This window comes from Pseudophryne corroboree, chromosome 12, assembly GCF_028390025.1.
Source record: "Pseudophryne corroboree isolate aPseCor3 chromosome 12, aPseCor3.hap2, whole genome shotgun sequence".
Taxonomy (NCBI): domain Eukaryota; kingdom Metazoa; phylum Chordata; class Amphibia; order Anura; family Myobatrachidae; genus Pseudophryne; species Pseudophryne corroboree.
In genome coordinates, this window is record NC_086455.1 from 126,934,662 (window position 1) to 126,953,660 (window position 18,999).

Below are 18,999 nucleotides of genomic sequence, written 5' to 3' on the forward strand. Positions count from 1 at the left end.
AGGTCTCCCTCCGACAAGGAGGCAGTATGGGAAACAATTCACGAGCTGTATTCCCAGCAGGTGATAATTAAATTACCCCTCCTACAACAAGAAAAGGGGTATTATTCCACACTATATTGTGGTACTGAAGCCAGAAGGCTAGGTGAGACCTATTCTAAATCTAAAAAAAAAATTTGAACACTTACAAAGGTTCAAATCAAGATGGAGTCACTCAGAGCAGTGATAACGAACCGGGAAGAAGGGGACTATATGGTGTCCCGAGACATCAGGGATGCTTACCTCCATGTCCCAAATTTGCCCTTATCACTAAGGGTACCTCAGGTTCGTGGTACAGAACTGTCACTATCAGTTTCAGACGCTGCCGTTTGGATTGTCCACGGCACCCCGGGTCTTTACCAAGGTAATGGCCGAAATGATGGTTCTTCTTCGAAGAAAAGGCGTCTTAATTATCCCTTACTTGGACGATCTCCTGATAAGGGCAAAGTCCAGGGAACAGTTGGAGGTCGGAGTAGCACTTTCTCGGATACTGTTACAACAGCAGGGGTGGATTCTAAATATTCCAAAATCGCAGCTGATCCCGACAACAAGTCTCCTGTGCTTAGGGATGATTCTGGACACAGTCCAGAAAAAGGTGTTTCTCCCGGAAGAGAAAGCCAGGGAGTTATCCGAGCTAGTCAGGAACCTCCTAAAATCAGTGCATCATTGCACAAGGGCCATGGTAAAAAAATGGTGACTTCCTTCGAAGCAATTCCAGTCGGCAGATTTCATGCAAGAACTTTTCAGTGGGATCTGCTGGACAAATGGTCCGGATCGCATCTTCAGATGCATCAGCGGATAACCCTATATCCAAGGACAAGGGTGTCTCTCCTGTGGTGGTTACAGAGTGCTCATCTTCTAGAGGGCCGCAGATTCGGCATTCAGTTTTGGATGTTGGTGACCACGGAGGCCAGCCCGAGAGGCTGGGGAGCAGTCACACAAGGAAAAAATTTCCAGGGAGTGTGATCAAGTCTGGAGACTTTTCTCCACATAAATATAGCTAAGGGTAAATTTATAATGCTCTAAGCTTAGCAAGACCTCTGCTTCAAGGTCAGCCGGTATTGATCCAGTGGGATAAAACATCACGGCAGTCGCCCACGTAAATAGACAGGGCGGCACAAGAAGCAGGAGGGCAGTGGCAAAAACTGCAAGGACTTTTCGCTGGGCGGAAAATCATGTGATAGCACTGTCAGCAGTGTTTCATTCCGGGAATGGAAACTGGGAAGCAGACTTCCTCAGTAGGCACGACCTCCACCCGGCAGAGTGGGAACTTCATGGGGAAGTTTTCCACATGATTGTAAACCGTTGGGAATTACCAAAGGTGGACATGATGGCGTCCCGTCTGAACAAAAAACGGGACAGGTATTGCGCCAGGTTAAGAGACCCTCAGGCAATAGCTGTGGACGTTCTGGTAACACCGTGGGTGTACCAGTCGTCGGTGTATGTGTTCCATCCTCTGCTTTTCATACCTAAGGTACTGAGAATTATAAGACGTAGAGGAGTAAGAACTATACTCATGGCTCCGGATTGGCCAAGAAGGACTTGGTACCCGGAACTTCAAGAGATGCTCACAGAGGACTTATGGCCTCTGCCGCTAAGAAGGGACTTGTTTCAGCAAGTACCATGTCTGTTCCAAGACTTACCGCAGCTGCGTTTGACGGCATGGCGGTGGAACGCCGGATCCTAAGGGAAAAGGCATTCAGGAAGAGGTCATTCCTACCCTGGTCAAAGCCAGAAAGGAGGTGACCGCACAACATTATCACCACATGTGGCGAAAATATGTTGCGTGGTGTGAGGCCAGGAAGGCCCCACGAAGAAATTTCAACTCAGTCGATTCCTGCATTTCCTGCAAACAGGAGTGTCTATGGGCCTCAAATTGGGATCCATTAAGGTTCAAATTTCGGCCCTGTCGATTTTTCTTACAGAAAGAATTGGCTTCAGTTCCTGAAGTCCAGAAGTTTGTCAAGGGAGTATTGCATATACAACCCCCTTTTGTGCCTCCAGTGGCACTGTGGGATCTCAACGTAGTTCTGGGATTCCTCAAAACACATTGGTTTAAAACCAGTCAAATCTGTGGATTTGAAGCATCTCACATGAAAAGTGAACATGCTCTTGGACCTGGCCTGGACCAGGCGAGTGTCAAATTGGTGGTTTTTTTTCTCAAAAAAGCCCATATCTGTTTGTCCATTCGGACAGGGCAGAGCTGCGGACTCGTCCCCAGTTATCTCCCTAAGGTGGTGTCAGTGTTTCACCTGAACCAGCTTATTGTGGTGTCTTGCGCCTACTAGGGACTTGGAGGACTCCAAGTTGCTAGATGTGGTCAGGGCCCTGAAAATATAGGTTCCAGGACGGCTGGAGTCAGGAAAACTGACTTGCTGTTATCCTGTATGCACCCAACAAACTGGGTGCTCTTGCTTCTAAGCAGACTTTTGCTAGTTGGATGTGTAATACAATTCAGCTTGCACATTCTGTGGCAGGCCTGCCACAGCCAAAATATGTAAATGCCCATTCCACAAGGAAGGTGGGCTCATCTTGGGCGGCTGCCCGAGGGGTCTCGGCTTTACAACTTTGCCGAGCGGCTATTTAGTCAGGGGCAAACACGTTTGTAAAATCCTACAAATTTGATAACCTGGCTAAGGAGGACCTGGAGTTCTCTCATTCGGTGCTGCAGAGTCATCCGCACTCTACCGCCCGTTTGGGAGCTTTGGTATAATCCCCATGGTCCTTTCAGGAACCCCAGCATCCACTAGGACGATAGAGAAAATAAGAATTTACTTACCGATAATTCTATTTCTCGGAGTCCGTAGTGGATGCTGGGCGCCCATCCCAAGTGCGGATTATCTGCAATACTTGTACATAGTTACAAAAATCGGGTTATTATTGTTGTGAGCCATCTTTCAGAGGCTCCGCTGTTATCATACTGTTAACTGGGTTCAGATCACAGGTTGTACAGTGTGATTGGTGTGGCTGGTATGAGTCTTACCCGGGATTCATAAATCCTTCCTTATTGTGTACGCTCGTCCGGGCACAGTATCCTAACTGAGGCTTGGAGGAGGGTCATAGGGGGAGGAGCCAGTGCACACCACCTGATCCTAAAGCTTTACTTTTTGTGCCCTGTCTCCTGCGGAGCCGCTATTCCCCATGGTCCTTTCAGGAACCCCAGCATCCACTACGGACTCCGAGAAATAGAATTATCGGTAAGTAAATTCTTATTTTAACTACTATTGGCGCTGCGGTACTGTCTTCTTCTGAACCACATTAGCAAAGTTCATAGGTGCTGGAAGTGATCCTAGCACCTGGCTTTTGCCAGATCTCATCCAGTTTTCATAGCCTATGGGGGTTATTCAATTAGTTCTGGTAATCTCGGACCTATTGAATTCACCCCCCTGCCTATTCAATTTACGACCCCTATTCGCCTGTTTTTAAGGCATTTTCGCCAGTGCCTTTTTGACTTTTTTGTGTGTGAAAAAATTTCTCAATCCATGAAAATGGCCCTCGTTGTCGCCAGTGCAGGTGAGAAAACATTTTTTAGTTTCCGCTGATTTTTTTGCCTAGGTGAAAAAACTGGTCCTAATTGAATACCCCCCTATGTATGCATGGCCAAATGACCCAAAGATATCATCGCTCAACTGTTAGCTCGAGAAGCGGGATTGCCCTGTGTGTGCCAGCAGAAGGTATTACTCACATTCTGCGTCTTGTCCATGCTGATAGTGCTGGGGAGGGACAGGTCTCCTGGATTGTGGGCTTTTTGTCTTGGAACTCATGCAGTCCTCTTTGAGGATGTTGGCTATTTTGGCTGGATATTGTTTTTAAATATTTTAGAATCTTTGCCAAGGGGAAGCCATTTTCTTTGCTTACCTTGGGACTAACGTACTGCGGTATGAGGTCATTTGTCTCACCCATTAATGTATCTAAAGTGGCTAGTGAATGTATTGACTCATTTCTCCAGAATATTGGTTCTGTGCAAAATAATTGCCTTGTGTAATTATTTTTTTATTTGTGATGACCAGGGCTGGTGCTATAACTCTGAGAACCTAGGCATGAGTACTAGGTGTCAGTGGGCAGTGAGTTTTGTAACCTAATGTCACTTTGTTTTTATTTTCCCTCCACCACCCCCACATTGAGCACCAGGCATCGTATAATCTAATACCTATCATCTAGAAGGTTAAGTCAATGTTAAATGACTGCAAATGTTTCCAAAGATGTTTGTGCTATTTACCTGATAATAGAGGAGAAGCTGCCATGATGGACTGGGAGTGTGGCTTTGGGCTACAATGTTGCAGTCCAGCATCACAATCCCAGGCTGAGGAGCAGAAGGTGTCATTCATGCATTCTATGGTAGGAATAGGCTGAGGGTAGGAAGGGGGTGGCGTAAAGAGCATGCAAAGCTGCATATAGGGTGCCAACAGATCATCCACAACCCCTGGTTACTACCCTCCTCGTGTAAAACTAAAGCACTGTACCTAGAATACTGCTGCACTAGTTTGTAACACATTTGTATAAATTACTAAGAGGTTCTCGGGAGATTGCACGAGGTACCTGAAATGGGCGTACATAAGATACATAGTAATTAATACAGATTATCTGCTGCTCTGAAGAGTGGAATTGCCTTATCGGTGGTTATCTTTAGACTTCATTTCTCTTGCACTTTTTTTTTTAAACCACTTAAATGACGATTTTTCCCTTCAAAACCATTCAGAACATTTATTTTTTTTTTATTTTTTTATTTCAGAAAGAATAAAAAGTATTTTTAAAAAAATATTTAAATATTATATTATGCATATTTGTAGAACGGATCTCCTCGTCAAAAACGGGGGGACACAGTGGGGCGGTGTAGTCGCCTGTAATCTGACCATGCCAGTTAAGTGGTTGGGAGTGCTTTTATTATGCTACTTTTTAATCCGAGTGCAGTTCCTTAGATTACACCTAAATACAGAATATTATTTACTTAGGGTTCAGCATTTCCCCTGATCATGCAGGTTCAACAATGTCTGCCTCTGACTGGCAGTGTTCTCCTTGTTTCAGCAAGCAGCAGGATGTTGCTCTAGGACCTAGTTTAAATAGGCGCTAAAAAATAACCCAAAAATATATTGCTGTCCAGCGATGGGTTCCTAGTGAGGCAGAATCCTGATAGTATTTAGACATAGGAAGGGCAATCCAGCGTAAAATACGCCTTTAATAACTTAAAATCTGCAATTTGAAATTATTTCAGTGTATCTTTTTCTATAATTGGGACGTCACTAAACTAGTTTTTTTTTTGTTTTGTTTTTGTTTTTTTGTTGCTCTTTTCTTAAGTTAAAGCTGCCCTATTGCGCTTTACTAGTTTAATTGTGTGCAAGGGAAATCTTTTCAGTAAATACGTAGGGTTGGGGTCAGATTGTGCAATCTGTAATCCTAATGTAATGTGGGTGTATGTCCCTAGGTTGGAGCTACAGTTGAAATGAAAGCACCTGACGGATCTCTCCAGGATGCAGTGATAAGTAAACTGACAGATGCCAGCTGGTATACTGTAGGTGAGTGTTGGCAATATATAAATGTATGGTCAGACTGATCTATGTCCTATTGTCTTACATCAACACTAGGGTAATAGCCTTTCATCTTGTGTGTTCTCATTAAAGATACAACCTGTGCATAAAGTATTGTGTCCACTTGATCTATATTCAACATAACAAACTTTTTTTTTTTTTTTTATAGTCTACACAGTAATTTTTTTTCACCTTGTCACACTTGTCTTAACTAAGTGCTACATATCACAAAATGTTTGTACATTTGTAATATAAGTTCAAGACCGGTTTATTTAGCAGTCCCCATAGCAAATAGTCAATGTTTCAGCCCCAAAGGGTTTTTGTCAAGACTGACAATAGAGGGCATCAGCACAGCATGGAGACAGGAAGCATCATATCTATCTATCTATCTATCTATCTATCTATCTATCTATCTATCTATCTATCTATCTATCTATCTATCTCTATGTATGAATGTATGTATGTGGGTGTAGGTAGGCAGCACTCAGTCTAGACATGCGTGTAGCTCCCAACAGAGTGCTTTTATTAGCAGTCTAGGTTTTGGGGATACTATCCCCGAAACATAGACTGCTAATAAACCACTCTGTTAGAGTCTATACATGCATGTAGAAACAGAGTGCTGTCTGCATATTTGGAGGCGCATACGTCCTAGGAGTGCTACCAGAGCAAGCTACTACAGTGTGGGGGTCTGGAGTGCCGAAGAAAAGTGTGGAGATTTTATATATAATATATTCTTGTTATGTTGTAATATTTTTGTCCATTATGTGTATTTCTAACTTCATAAACCGTGTTTCTTCATTAATACGCTTTCAAGTTTGTTAGTCTGATCTGCCATTGGTAAATATTGTAAAAGATACAAAAAGATTAAAAGATTGGTAAATATTGTAAAAGGTTAAGAAGGTTAAGCATTTACCGCTTAACACATGGAATGCACTACCAGTGTTATTGAATTTAATAAACTATCATTTAGCAAGGTTTTGTAATATTTTACTTGTTTTGAGGGATGTATTTCCGGCGTTCGGGATGCCGGCGGTCACATGGCCAACTGCGGCATCCTGACTTTTAAAATGCCAACAGGGGACAGGGTAATTAATTTAACCCTTCCCTGCCTCTTACCCTAACCAGTCTGGGGTGGCGGCTAGGGCTAAGATAGTGGGGAGTGGCTGCTACGGCTTATTACAAGGTGGTGGTTCTACGGATAACGTCCCCCTTGTAATGCCTAACCCTATCTGACCGCATACCGTTTTGAGGTTTTAGGATTCAAACAAATTAATGTGTTTATATCTTATATAAAAAATATTTTTTGATCCGTAATGCTTGTATGTTTTTTATGATGTAAATTATAAATTAGTTAAAACTATTGTAGTGTTTTCAGAATGGAATGGAATTGTCTTATAAAGGTGCTGTTAACATAAAGAATTCGGTGTCTCAGCTTTTGATGCGTAAAAAACACTTTCTGGCTGTGTATGCTTTGAGAACGGAGTTGTAATGTGATTGTATGCATTATGTGGCACTTGGCTGCAGGACAGAATCCTGTGTGAATGGTATAGGTTTTGTTTGAGAAGGGCATGGAATGTGTACTGTATGGGTTCAGCGCTTTGCAGATTTATTCCAGTACTGAATTGGCCAGCCTTCAGATAAATGTAAGCAAAGATGAATGTTGTAGAAGGTAAACATTGGCAGTAAGCAAGGCCTGAAGTGTCAGTGATTATTGTGGCTACATGTGGGTATGACATGGCTGTGTGATAAGGTACAGGAAGTCAGCTCTGTGTTGGTGTCATGTGAAAGAACATTAGTTATAGGAACAGAAAATATTTCCACTATGAGTAAAAAATAAATAAAATTGCTGATCATCTGTTTTAGGTGATTGTTATATTTGTCACTTTTATTTTGTAGTTTTTGATGATGGTGATGAAAGAACTTTAAGACGGACCTCATTGTGTTTGAAGGGGGAAAGGCACTTTGCAGAGAGCGAGGTAACATAAATGGCAGTGTATAGCTGCTATAGTAGTATCATGCAGCTCCCAACATTTGCTCTAATCTCTTTTCTCACTTGTAGACTTTGGACCAACTGCCGCTAACAAATCCAGAACATTTTGGCACTCCAGTCATTGGGAAAAAATCTAACAGGGGGAGGAGATCGTCTCTACCTATGTAAGTGTACCTCTTCCTTCTTTTTTTTTTTTATTGTCATTGTATTCTTACTCTGGGCATTTTTACAAATTAATAGAGTGACTTATTTCTGGCTATGGCAGGTATCTAGATCCTGTGGCATTGAGTTACTATAGAATGTCAAACACACTGTTTAATATGAAATATTTGTATGTGAATGAAGTGTGTGTGTATATTATTTTACTAGCGTTTACCCGCGGCTACGCTCGCGTGGATGTCTTCCGGAATTTTTTTTTTTTTCCGGCTCCATAGTTCAGAAACAGTCCCTAGAAGTATATTTCTAACCAAAATCTATTAAAAAAAAAAACGTATACATGTCATTTTGGAGTTGGGGAGCCTGCACACTGCACGCACTGTGTATCAAGCGACTGGATTTTCCTTTATTGCCCGCCACCCTGATGTCACATCGAGATCATACATACCTCAGTTTCCAGTTTCTTTATAGGTCACTAAGCTACCCAATAGTGAAGTCGCAATCCAGGAGTTTTTTCCGTGATGCTGGTAAAGGCAAAAAATACAACTTAATATAATTTCTCTATCGTCCTAGTGGATGCTGGGGTTCCTGAAAGGACCATGGGGAATAGCGGCTCCGCAGGAGACAGGGCACAAAAAGTAAAGCTTTTCCGATCAGGTGGTGTGCACTGGCTCCTCCCCCCATGACCCTCCTCCAGACTCCAGTTAGATTTTTGTGCCCGGCCGAGAAGGGTGCAATCTAGGTGGCTCTCCTAAAGAGCTGCTTAGAGAAAGTTTAGCTAGGTTTTTTATGTTACAGTGATTCCTGCTGGCAACGGGATCACTGCAGCGAGGGACTGAGGGGAGAAGGAGTCAACTCACCTGCGTGCAGGATGGATTGGCTTCTTGGCTACTGGACATCAAGCTCCAGAGGGACGATCACAGGTACAGCCTGGATGGTCACCGGAGCCGCGCCGCCGGCCCCCTTGCAGATGCTGAAGACAGAAGAGGTCCAGAATCGGCGGCTGAAGACTCCTGCAGTCTTCTAAAGGTAGCGCACAGCACTGCAGCTGTGCGCCATTTTCCTCTCAGCACACTTCACACGGCAGTCACTGAGGGTGCAGGGCGCTGGGAGGGGGGCGCCCTGGAAGGCAAAATGAGTACCTATAAAGGCTAAAAATACCTCACATATAGCCCTAGAGGCTATATGGAGATATTTAACCCCTGCCTGATTTCTCAAAATAGCGGGAGACGAGCCCGCCGGAAAAGGGGCGGGGCCTATCTCCTCAGCACACGGCGCCATTTCCTCTCACAGCTCCGCTGGTCAGGACGGCTCCCAGGTCTCTCCCCTGCACTGCACTACAGAAACAGGGTAAAACAGAGAGGGGGGGCAAATTTATGGCGATATTTTTATATAACAAAGCAGCTATAGGGGAGCACTTATTATAAGGCTATCCCTGATATATATATAGCGCTTTTGGTGTGTGCTGGCAAACTCTCCCTCTGTCTCCCCAAAGGGCTAGTGGGTCCTGTCTTCATTAGGAGCATTCCCTGTGTGTCTGCTGTGTGTCGGTACGTGTGTGTCGACATGTATGAGGACGATATTGGTGTGGAGGCGGAGCAATTGCCAAATATGGGGATGTCACCTCCTAGGGGGTCGACACCAGAATGGATGCCTTTATTTATGGAACTACGGGATAGTGTCAACACGCTAAAGCAGTCGTTTGACGACATGAGACGGCCGGACAATCAATTAGTGCCTGTCCAGGCGACTCAAACACCGTCAGGGGCTGTGAAACGCCCTTTGCCTCAGTCGGTCGACACAGACCCAGACACAGGCGATGACTCCAGTGGTGACGGTGACGAATCAACCGTATTTTCCAGTAGGGCCACACGTTATATGATTTTGGCAATGAAGGAGGCGTTACATTTAGCTGATACTACAGGTACCACTAAACAGGGTATTATGTGGGGTATGAAAAAACTACCTATAGTTTTTCCTGAATCAGAAGAACTAAATGACGTGTGTAATGAAGCGTGGGTTGCCCCTGATAAAAAGCTGATAATTTCAAAGAAATTATTGGCATTATACCCTTTCCCGCCAGAGGTTAGGGAGCGCTGGGAAACACCTCCTAGGGTGGACAAGGCGCTAACACGCTTATCTAAACAAGTGGCGTTACCCTCTCCTGAGACGGCCGCACTTAAAGATCCATCAGATAGGAGGATGGAAAATATCCAAAAAAGTATATACACACATGCAGGTGTTATACTACGACCAGCTGTAGCAACTGCCTGGATGGGCAGTGCGGGGGTAGTTTGGTCAGAATCCCTGATTGAAAATATTGATACCCTGGACAGGGACAATATTTTACTGTCGTTAGAACAAATAAAGGATGCATTTCTTTATATGCGTGATGCACAGAGGGATATATGCACACTGGCATCACGGGTAAGTGCTATGTCCATTTCGGCCAGAAGAGCTTTATGGACGCGACAGTGGACAGGCGATGCGGATTCAAAACGGCATATGGAAGTTTTGCCGTATAAGGGGGAGGAGTTATTTGGAGTCGGTCTATCAGATTTGGTGGCCACGGCTACAGCCGGGAAATCCACCTTTCTACCTCAAGTCACTCCCCAACAGAAAAAGGCACCGACTTTTCAACCGCAGCCCTTTCGTTCCTTTAAAAATAAGAGAGCAAAGGGCTATTCATATTTGCCACGAGGCAAAGGTCGAGGGAAGAGACAGCAACACGCAGCTCCTTCCCAGGATCAGAGGCCCTCCCCGGCTTCTACAAAAGCCTCAGCATGACGCTGGGGCTTCTCAAGCGGACTCGGGGACGGTGGGCGGTCGTCTCAAAAATTACAGCGCGCAGTGGGCTCACTCGCAAGTAGATCCCTGGATCCTGCAGATAATATCTCAGGGATACAGGTTAGAATTAGAGACAGATCCACCTCGCCGTTTCCTGAGGTCTGCTTTACCAACGTCCCCCTCCGAAAGGGAGACGGTGTTGGAAGCCATTCACAAGCTGTACTCTCAGCAGGTGATAGTCAAGGTACCTCTTCTGCAACAAGGGAAGGGGTATTATTCCACTCTTTTTGTGGTACCGAAGCCGGATGGCTCGGTAAGGCCTATTCTAAATCTGAAGTCCTTGAACCTGTACATAAAGAAGTTCAAGTTCAAAATGGAGTCACTCAGAGCAGTGATAGCGAACCTGGAAGAGGGGGACTTTATGGTATCCTTGGACATCAAGGATGCGTATCTCCACGTTCCAATTTACCCCTCACACCAGGGGTACCTCAGGTTCGTTGTACAAAACTGTCACTATCAGTTTCAGACGCTGCCGTTCGGATTGTCCACGGCACCTCGGATCTTTACAAAGGTAATGGCCGAGATGATGATTCTTCTTCGAAGAAAAGGCGTATTAATTATCCCATACTTGGACGATCTCCTAATAAGGGCGAGGTCCAGAGACCAGCTAGAGATGGGATTAGCACTGTCTCAAGAAGTGCTAAAACAGCACGGGTGGATTCTGAATATTCCAAAATCCCAGTTAATGCCGACAACTCGTCTGCTGTTCCTAGGGATGATTCTGGACACGGTTCAGAAAAAGGTTTTTCTCCCGGAGGAAAAAGCCAAGGAGTTATCCGAGCTTGTCAGGAACCTCCTAAAACCAGGAAAGGTGTCTGTACATCAATGCACAAGAGTCCTGGGAAAAATGGTGGCTTCTTACGAAGCGATTCCATTCGGCAGATTCCACGCAAGAATTTTCCAAAGGGATCTGTTGGACAAATGGTCAGGGTCGCATCTTCAGATGCACCTACGGATAACCCTGTCTCCAAGGACAAGGGTGTCTCTTCTGTGGTGGTTGCAGAGTGCTCATCTATTGGAGGGCCGCAGATTCGGCATACAGGATTGGATCCTGGTGACCACGGAAGCCAGCCTGAGAGGCTGGGGAGCAGTCACACAAGGAAGAAACTTCCAGGGAGTATGGACGAGCCTGGAAACGTCTCTTCACATAAACATTCTGGAACTAAGAGCAATATACAATGCTCTAAACCAGGCAGAACCTCTGCTTCAGGGAAAACCGGTATTGATCCAGTCGGACAACATCACGGCAGTCGCCCATGTGAACAGACAGGGCGGCACAAGAAGCAGGAGGGCAATGGCAGAAGCTGCAAGGATTCTTCGCTGGGCAGAGAATCATGTGATAGCACTGTCAGCAGTGTTCATCCCGGGAGTGGACAACTGGGAAGCAGACTTCCTCAGCAGACACGATCTTCACCCGGGAGAGTGGGGACTTCATCCAGAAGTCTTCCACATGCTGGTAACCCGTTGGGAAAGACCAATGGTGGACATGATGGCGTCTCGCCTCAACAAAAAACTGGACAGGTATTGCGCCAGGTCAAGAGATCCGCAGGCAATAGCTGTGGACGCGCTGGTAACGCCTTGGGTGAACCAGTCGGTGTATGTGTTTCCTCCTCTGCCTCTCATACCAAAAGTATTGAGAATTATACGGCAAAGAGGCGTAAGAACGATACTAGTGGTTCCGGATTGGCCAAGGAGGACTTGGTACCCGGAACTTCAAGAGATGATCACGGAAGATCCGTGGCCTCTACCTCTAAGGAGGGACTTGCTTCAGCAGGGTCCCTGTCTGTTTCAAGACTTACCGCGGCTGCGTTTGACGGCATGGCGGTTGAACGCCGGATCCTAAAGGAAAGAGGCATGCCGGAAGAAGTCATTCCTACTTTGATTAAAGCAAGGAAGGAAGTAACCGTGCAACATTATCACCGAATTTGGCGAAAATATGTTGCGTGGTGCGAAGATCGGAGTGCTCCGACGGAGGAATTTCAACTGGGTCGATTCCTACATTTCCTGCAATCAGGATTGTCAATGGGTCTCAAATTGGGATCTATTAAGGTTCAAATTTCGGCCCTGTCGATTTTCTTTCAAAAAGAATTGGCTTCAGTCCCTGAAGTCCAGACCTTTGTTAAGGGAGTGCTGCATATACAGCCTCCTGTGGTGCCTCCAGTGGCACCGTGGGATCTAAATGTGGTTTTGGACTTCCTAAAATCTCATTGGTTTGAACCACTAAAAAAGGTGGATTTGAAATATCTCACATGGAAAGTGACCATGCTTCTAGCCCTGGCTTCTGCCAGGAGAGTGTCAGAATTGGCAGCTTTATCTTACAAAAGCCCATATCTGATTTTCCATTCGGACAGGGCAGAACTGCGGACTCGTCCGCATTTTCTCCCTAAGGTGGTGTCAGCATTTCATCTGAACCAGCCTATTGTAGTGCCTGCGGCTACAAGTGACTTGGAGGACTCCAAGTTACTGGACGTTGTCAGAGCATTAAAAATATATATTGCAAGGACAGCTGGAGTCAGAAAATCTGACTCGTTGTTTATATTGTATGCAACCAACAAGATGGGTGCTCCTGCGTCTAAGCAGACGATTGCTCGTTGGATCTGTAGCACAATCCAACTTGCACATTCTGTGGCAGGCTTGCCACAGCCTAAATCTGTAAAGGCCCACTCCACAAGGAAGGTGGGCTCATCTTGGGCGGCTGCCCGAGGGGTCTCGGCATTACAACTTTGCCGAGCAGCTACGTGGTCAGGGGAGAACACGTTTGTAAAATTTTACAAATTTGATACTCTGGCTAAGGAGGACCTGGAGTTCTCTCATTCGGTGCTGCAGAGTCATCCGCACTCTCCCGCCCGTTTGGGAGCTTTGGTATAATCCCCATGGTCCTTTCAGGAACCCCAGCATCCACTAGGACGATAGAGAAAATAAGATTTTACTTACCGATAAATCTATTTCTCGGAGTCCGTAGTGGATGCTGGGCGCCCATCCCAAGTGCGGATTATCTGCATAAGTTGTACATAGTTATTGTTAACTAATTCGGGTTATTGTTAAAGGAAGCCATCTTTCAGAGGCTCCGCTGTTATCATACTGTTAACTGGGTTTAGATCACAAGTTGTACGGTGTGATTGGTGTGGCTGGTATGAGTCTTACCCGGGATTCAAAATCCTCCCTTATTGTGTACGCTCGTCCGGGCACAGTACCTAACTGGAGTCTGGAGGAGGGTCATGGGGGGAGGAGCCAGTGCACACCACCTGATCGGAAAAGCTTTACTTTTTGTGCCCTGTCTCCTGCGGAGCCGCTATTCCCCATGGTCCTTTCAGGAACCCCAGCATCCACTACGGACTCCGAGAAATAGATTTATCGGTAAGTAAAATCTTATTATAATTTTATTTTTATTTAAAGAAAGACTTGTTCATAACGTATTGCTGTAATTTTGTCCAGGTTTTGTACCTATTGTGTGTAGAGGTAAATATTTTTCAGTTGTAACACTAAATAGTGTGTGTCATGAAATGATTGTCCAATGTATGTATATACCGTATATACTCGAGTATAAGCCGACTTTTTCAGCACATTTTTCTATGCTGAAAAAGCCCCCCTCGGCTTATACTCGAGTGAATGGCTGCAGCAGACGCCGTGGGCTGTGTGGGCGTCCGCTGCAGCCGGCTCCAGGACAGACACTAGAGGTCATTATTGACCTCTAGTGTCTGTGCGCGTTGCTATGGGAGAGACGTCATGACGTCTCTCCCATAGAGATGATCGGGGAGCGGGCGGCCGGACGGAGCGACGGCTAGACGGAGCGGGCGGACAGACGGAGCGGAGCAGCGCAGCAGCAGAAGAAGCGGTCGGGAAGCAGGAGCGGGGCAGTGGTAAGTATTGTTTTTGTGTGTGTTTGTGTGTTTGTAAGCGGTGACGGAGGCATAGCAACAGGGGGCAAAGAAAGAAGGGGCACAACTACTGGGGGCAATGAAAGGGGGCACAACTCATGGGGGCAAAGAAAGAGGGGTCATAACTACTGGGGGCAAAGAAAGAGGGCATAACTACTGGGGGCAATGAAAGAGGGGGCACAACTACTGGGGGCAAAGAAGGGGCATAACTACTGGGGGCAAAGCAACGGGGGCATGTTTTGATCTGGCACTGTGGGAGGATATCTGTCACTGGGGGTATATGTGGCACTGGGGGCACAACCCTAGCAGCAAATATTACCCCCTGGCAACAAGCATAACACCTACCGCATGAAACCCCTGGCAACGAGCATGACACCCTGAGCATGAAAACCCCTGGCACCGTACATTTCCCACCCTAGGCTTATACTCGAGTCAGTAATTTTTCCCAGTTTCTCTAACGTCCTAAGTGGATGCTGGGGACTCCGTAAGGACCATGGGGAATAGCGGCTCCGCAGGAGACTGGGCACATCTAAAGAAAGCTTTAGGACTAACTGGTGTGCACTGGCTCCTCCCCCTATGACCCTCCTCCAAGCCTCAGTTAGATTTCTGTGCCCGACGAGAAGGGTGCACACTAGGGGCTCTCCTGAGCTTCTTAGTGAAAGTTTTAGTTTAGGTTTGTTATTTTCAGTGAGACCTGCTGGCAACAGGCTCACTGCATCGAGGGACTAAGGGGAGAAGAAGCGAACTCACCTGCGTGCAGAGTGGATTGGGCTTCTTGGCTACTGGACATTAGCTCCAGAGGGACGATCACAGGCCCAGCCTGGATGGGTCCCGGAGCCGCGCCGCCGGCCCCCTTACAGAGCCAGAAGAGCGAAGAGGTCCGGAAAAATCGGCGGCAGAAGACGTTCCTGTCTTCAATAAGGTAGCGCACAGCACTGCAGCTGTGCGCCATTGCTCTCAGCACACTTCATACTCCGGTCACTGAGGGTGCAGGGCGCTGGGGGGGGCGCCCTGAGACGCAATAAAACATGATAAAAATACCTTACATGGCAAAAAATACATCACATATAGCTCCTGGGCTATATGGATGCATTTAACCCCTGCCAGAATATACAGAAAAACGGGAGATAGGCTCCGCCCCCTTTTCGGCGGCCTTATCTCCTCAGCACACTGGCGCCATTTTCCCTCACAGCTCAGTTGGAGGGAAGCTCCCTGGCTCTTCCCTGCAGTCACTACACTACAGAAAGGGTTAAAAAAAGAGAGGGGGGCACTAATTAGGCGCAGTATTAAAACATACAGCAGCTATAAGGGGAAAAACACTTATTTAAGGTTATCCCTGTGTATATATATATATATATATATATATATATATATATATATATATATATATATATATATATATATATAGCGCTCTGGTGTGTGCTGGCATACTCTCCCTCTGTCTCCCCAAAGGGCTAGTGGGGTCCTGTCCTCTATCAGAGCATTCCCTGTGTGTGTGCTGTGTGTCGGTACGTTTGTGTCGACATGTATGAGGAGAAAAATGATGTGGAGACGGAGCAGAGTGTCTGTAACAGTGATGTCACCACCTAGGGGGTCGACACCTGAGTGGATGAACTGTTGGAAGAAATTACGTGACAGTGTCAGCTCTGTATAAAAGACAGTGGTTGACATGAGACAGCCGGCTACTCAGCTTGTGCCTGTCCAGACGTCTCATAGGCCGTCAGGGGCTCTAAAGCGCCCGTTACCTCAGATGGCAGATACAGACGCCGACACGGATACTGACTCCTGTGTCGACGGTGAAGAGACAACCGTGATTTCCAGTAGGGCCACACGTTACATGATTGAGACAATGGAAAATGTTTTATACATTTCTGATAATACGAGTACCACCAAAAAGGGGTATTATGTTCGGTGAGGGAAAAACTACCTGTAGTTTTCCTGAATCTGAGAAATAAAATGAGGTGTGTGATGATGCGTGGGTCTCCCCCCGATAACAATTGATAATTTCTTAAAAAGTATTGGCTGTATACCCTTTCCCGCCAGAGGTTAGGGTGCGTTGGGAAACACCCCCTAGGGGGGATAAGGCGCTCACACGCTTGTAAGAACAAGGGCTCTACCCTCTCATGAGATGGCCGCCCTTAAGGATCCTGCTGATAGAAAGCAGGAGGGTATCCAAAAATGTATTCACACACATACTGGTGTTATACTGCGACCAGCAATCGCCTCAGCCTGGAGGTGCAGTGCTGGGTTGGCATGGTCGGATTCCCTGACTGGAAATATTGATATCCTAGATAAGGATAGTATATTATTGCCTATAGAGCATTTAAAAGATGCATTTCTATATATGCATGATGCACAGCGGAATATTTGCCGACTGGCATCAAGTATAAGTGCGTTGTCCAATTCTACCAGTAAAATGGTCAGGTGATGCGGATTCCAAACGGCATTTGGAAGTATTGCCTTTGAAAGGGGACATTTGGGGTCGGTCTTTTAGACCTGGTGGCCACGGCAACAACTGGGAAATCCACGTTTGTACCCCAGGTCGCCTCTCAAAATAAGACGCCGTATTATCAGGCGCAGTCCTTTGTTAGCAAGCGGACAAAAGGTTCCTCTTTTCTGCTCGTGACAGAGGGAGAGGAAAAAGGCTGAAGAGATTACCCAGTTCCCAGGAACAGAAACCCTTTCCCGCCTCTGCAAAGCCCTCAGTATGACGCTAGGGCCTTACAAGCTCAGGCACGGTGGGGGCCCGTTCTCAATGAATTTCAGTGCGCAGTGGGCTCACTCGCAAGTAGACCCCTGGATCCTTTAGGTAATATCTCAAGGGTACATATTGGAATTCGAGACGTCTCCCCCTCGCCGTTTCCAAAAGTCGGCTTTACCGACGTCTCCCTCTGACAGGGAGGCAGTTTTGGAAGCCATTCACAAGCTGTATTCCCAGCAGGTGATAATCAAGGTACCCCTCCTGCAACAGGGAACGGGGTATTATTCCACACTATTGTGGTACCGAAGCCAGACGGCTCGGTGAGACCGATTCTAAATCTAAAATCTTTGAACACTTACATACAGAGGTTCAAATTCAAGATTGAGTCACTCAGAGCAGTGATTGCGAACCTGGAAGAAGGGGACTACATGATGTCTCGGGACATCAAGGATGCTTACCTTCATGTCAAAATTTACCCTTCTCACCAAGGGTACCTCAGGTTATGGTACAGAACTGTCACTATCAGTTCAGACGCCGTAGGGATGGTCCACGGCACCCCGGGTCTTTACCAAGGTAATGGCCGAAATGATATCCCTTCGAAGGAAGGGAATTTTAGTTATTCCTTACTTGGACGATTCCCTGATAAGGGTAAGATCCAGGGAACAGTTGGAAGTCGGTGTAGCACTATCTCAGGTAGTGTTGCGGCAGCACGATTGGATTCTCAATATTCCAAAATCGCAACTGGTTCCGACGACTTGTCTTCTGTTTCCTAGGGATGTTCCTGGACACAGTCCAGAAAAAAGGTGTTTCTCCCAGAAGAGAAAGCCAGGGAGTTATCCGAGCTAGTCAGGAACCTCCTAAAACCGAACCAAGTCTCAGTGCATCAATGCACAAGGGTTCTGGGTAAAAATGGTGGCTTCCTACGAAGCAATCCCATTCGTAAGATTCCACGCAAGAACTTTCCAGTGGAACCTACTGGACAAATGGTCCGGGTCGCATTTTCAGATGCATCAGCGGATAACCCTGTCACCAAGGACAAGGGTATCCATCCTGTGGTGGTTGCAGAGTGCTCATCTTCTAGAGGGCCGCAGATTCGGCATTCAGGACTGGGTCCTGGTGACCACGGATGCCACCCTGCGAGGCTGGGGAGCAGTCACACAGGGAAGGAATATCCAGGGCTTAGGGTCAAGCCTGGATACATCACTTCACATAAATATCCTGAAGCTAAGGGCCATTTACAATGCTCTAAGCTTAGCAAGACCTCTGCTTCAAGGTCAGCCGGTGTTGATCCAGTCGGACAACATCATGGCAGTCACCCACGTAAACAGACAGGGTGGCACAAGAAGCAGGAGGGCAATGGCAGAAGCTGCAGGGATTCTTCGCTGGGCGGAAAATCATGTGATAGCACTGTCAACAGTATTCATTCCGGGAGTGGACAACTGGGAAGCAGACTTCCTCAGCACGACCTCCTCCCGGGAGAGTGGGGACTTCACCCAGAAGTCGTCCACATGATTAAAAAACTCGACAGGTATTGCGCCAGGTCAAGAGACCCTCAGGCAATAGTTGTAGACGCTCTGGTAACACCGTGGGTGTACCAGTCAGTGTATGTGTTCCCTCCTCTGCCTCTCATACCCAAGGTACTGAGATTGATAAGATGGAGAGGAGAAAGCACTATATTCGTGGCTCCGGATTGGCCAAGAAGGACTTGGTACCCGGAACTTCAAGAGATGCTCACGGAGGATCCGTGGCCTCTACCTCTAAGAAGGGACCTGCTCCAGCAAGGACCCTGTCTGTTCCAAGACTTACCGCGGCTGCGTTTGACGGCATGCCGGTTGAACACCGGATCCTGAAGGAAAGGCATTCCGG

At 46.6% G+C, this 18,999-nt stretch overlaps 1 protein-coding gene across 4 annotated transcripts in view; it reads left to right on the forward strand.

Moving 5' to 3' along the window:
* Positions 1–18,999, forward strand: part of ARID4A (AT-rich interaction domain 4A) — a 201,586-nt gene that overhangs the window by 8,839 nt on the left and 173,748 nt on the right. For all 4 annotated transcript variants that reach the window (XM_063947995.1, XM_063947996.1, XM_063947994.1 and 1 more), the window contains exons 5-7: positions 5,459–5,549; positions 7,458–7,537; positions 7,621–7,715. In XM_063947995.1, coding sequence (XP_063804065.1) covers positions 5,459–5,549; positions 7,458–7,537; positions 7,621–7,715 — 266 coding nt within the window. The remainder of the gene's footprint in view (positions 1–5,458; positions 5,550–7,457; positions 7,538–7,620; positions 7,716–18,999) is intronic.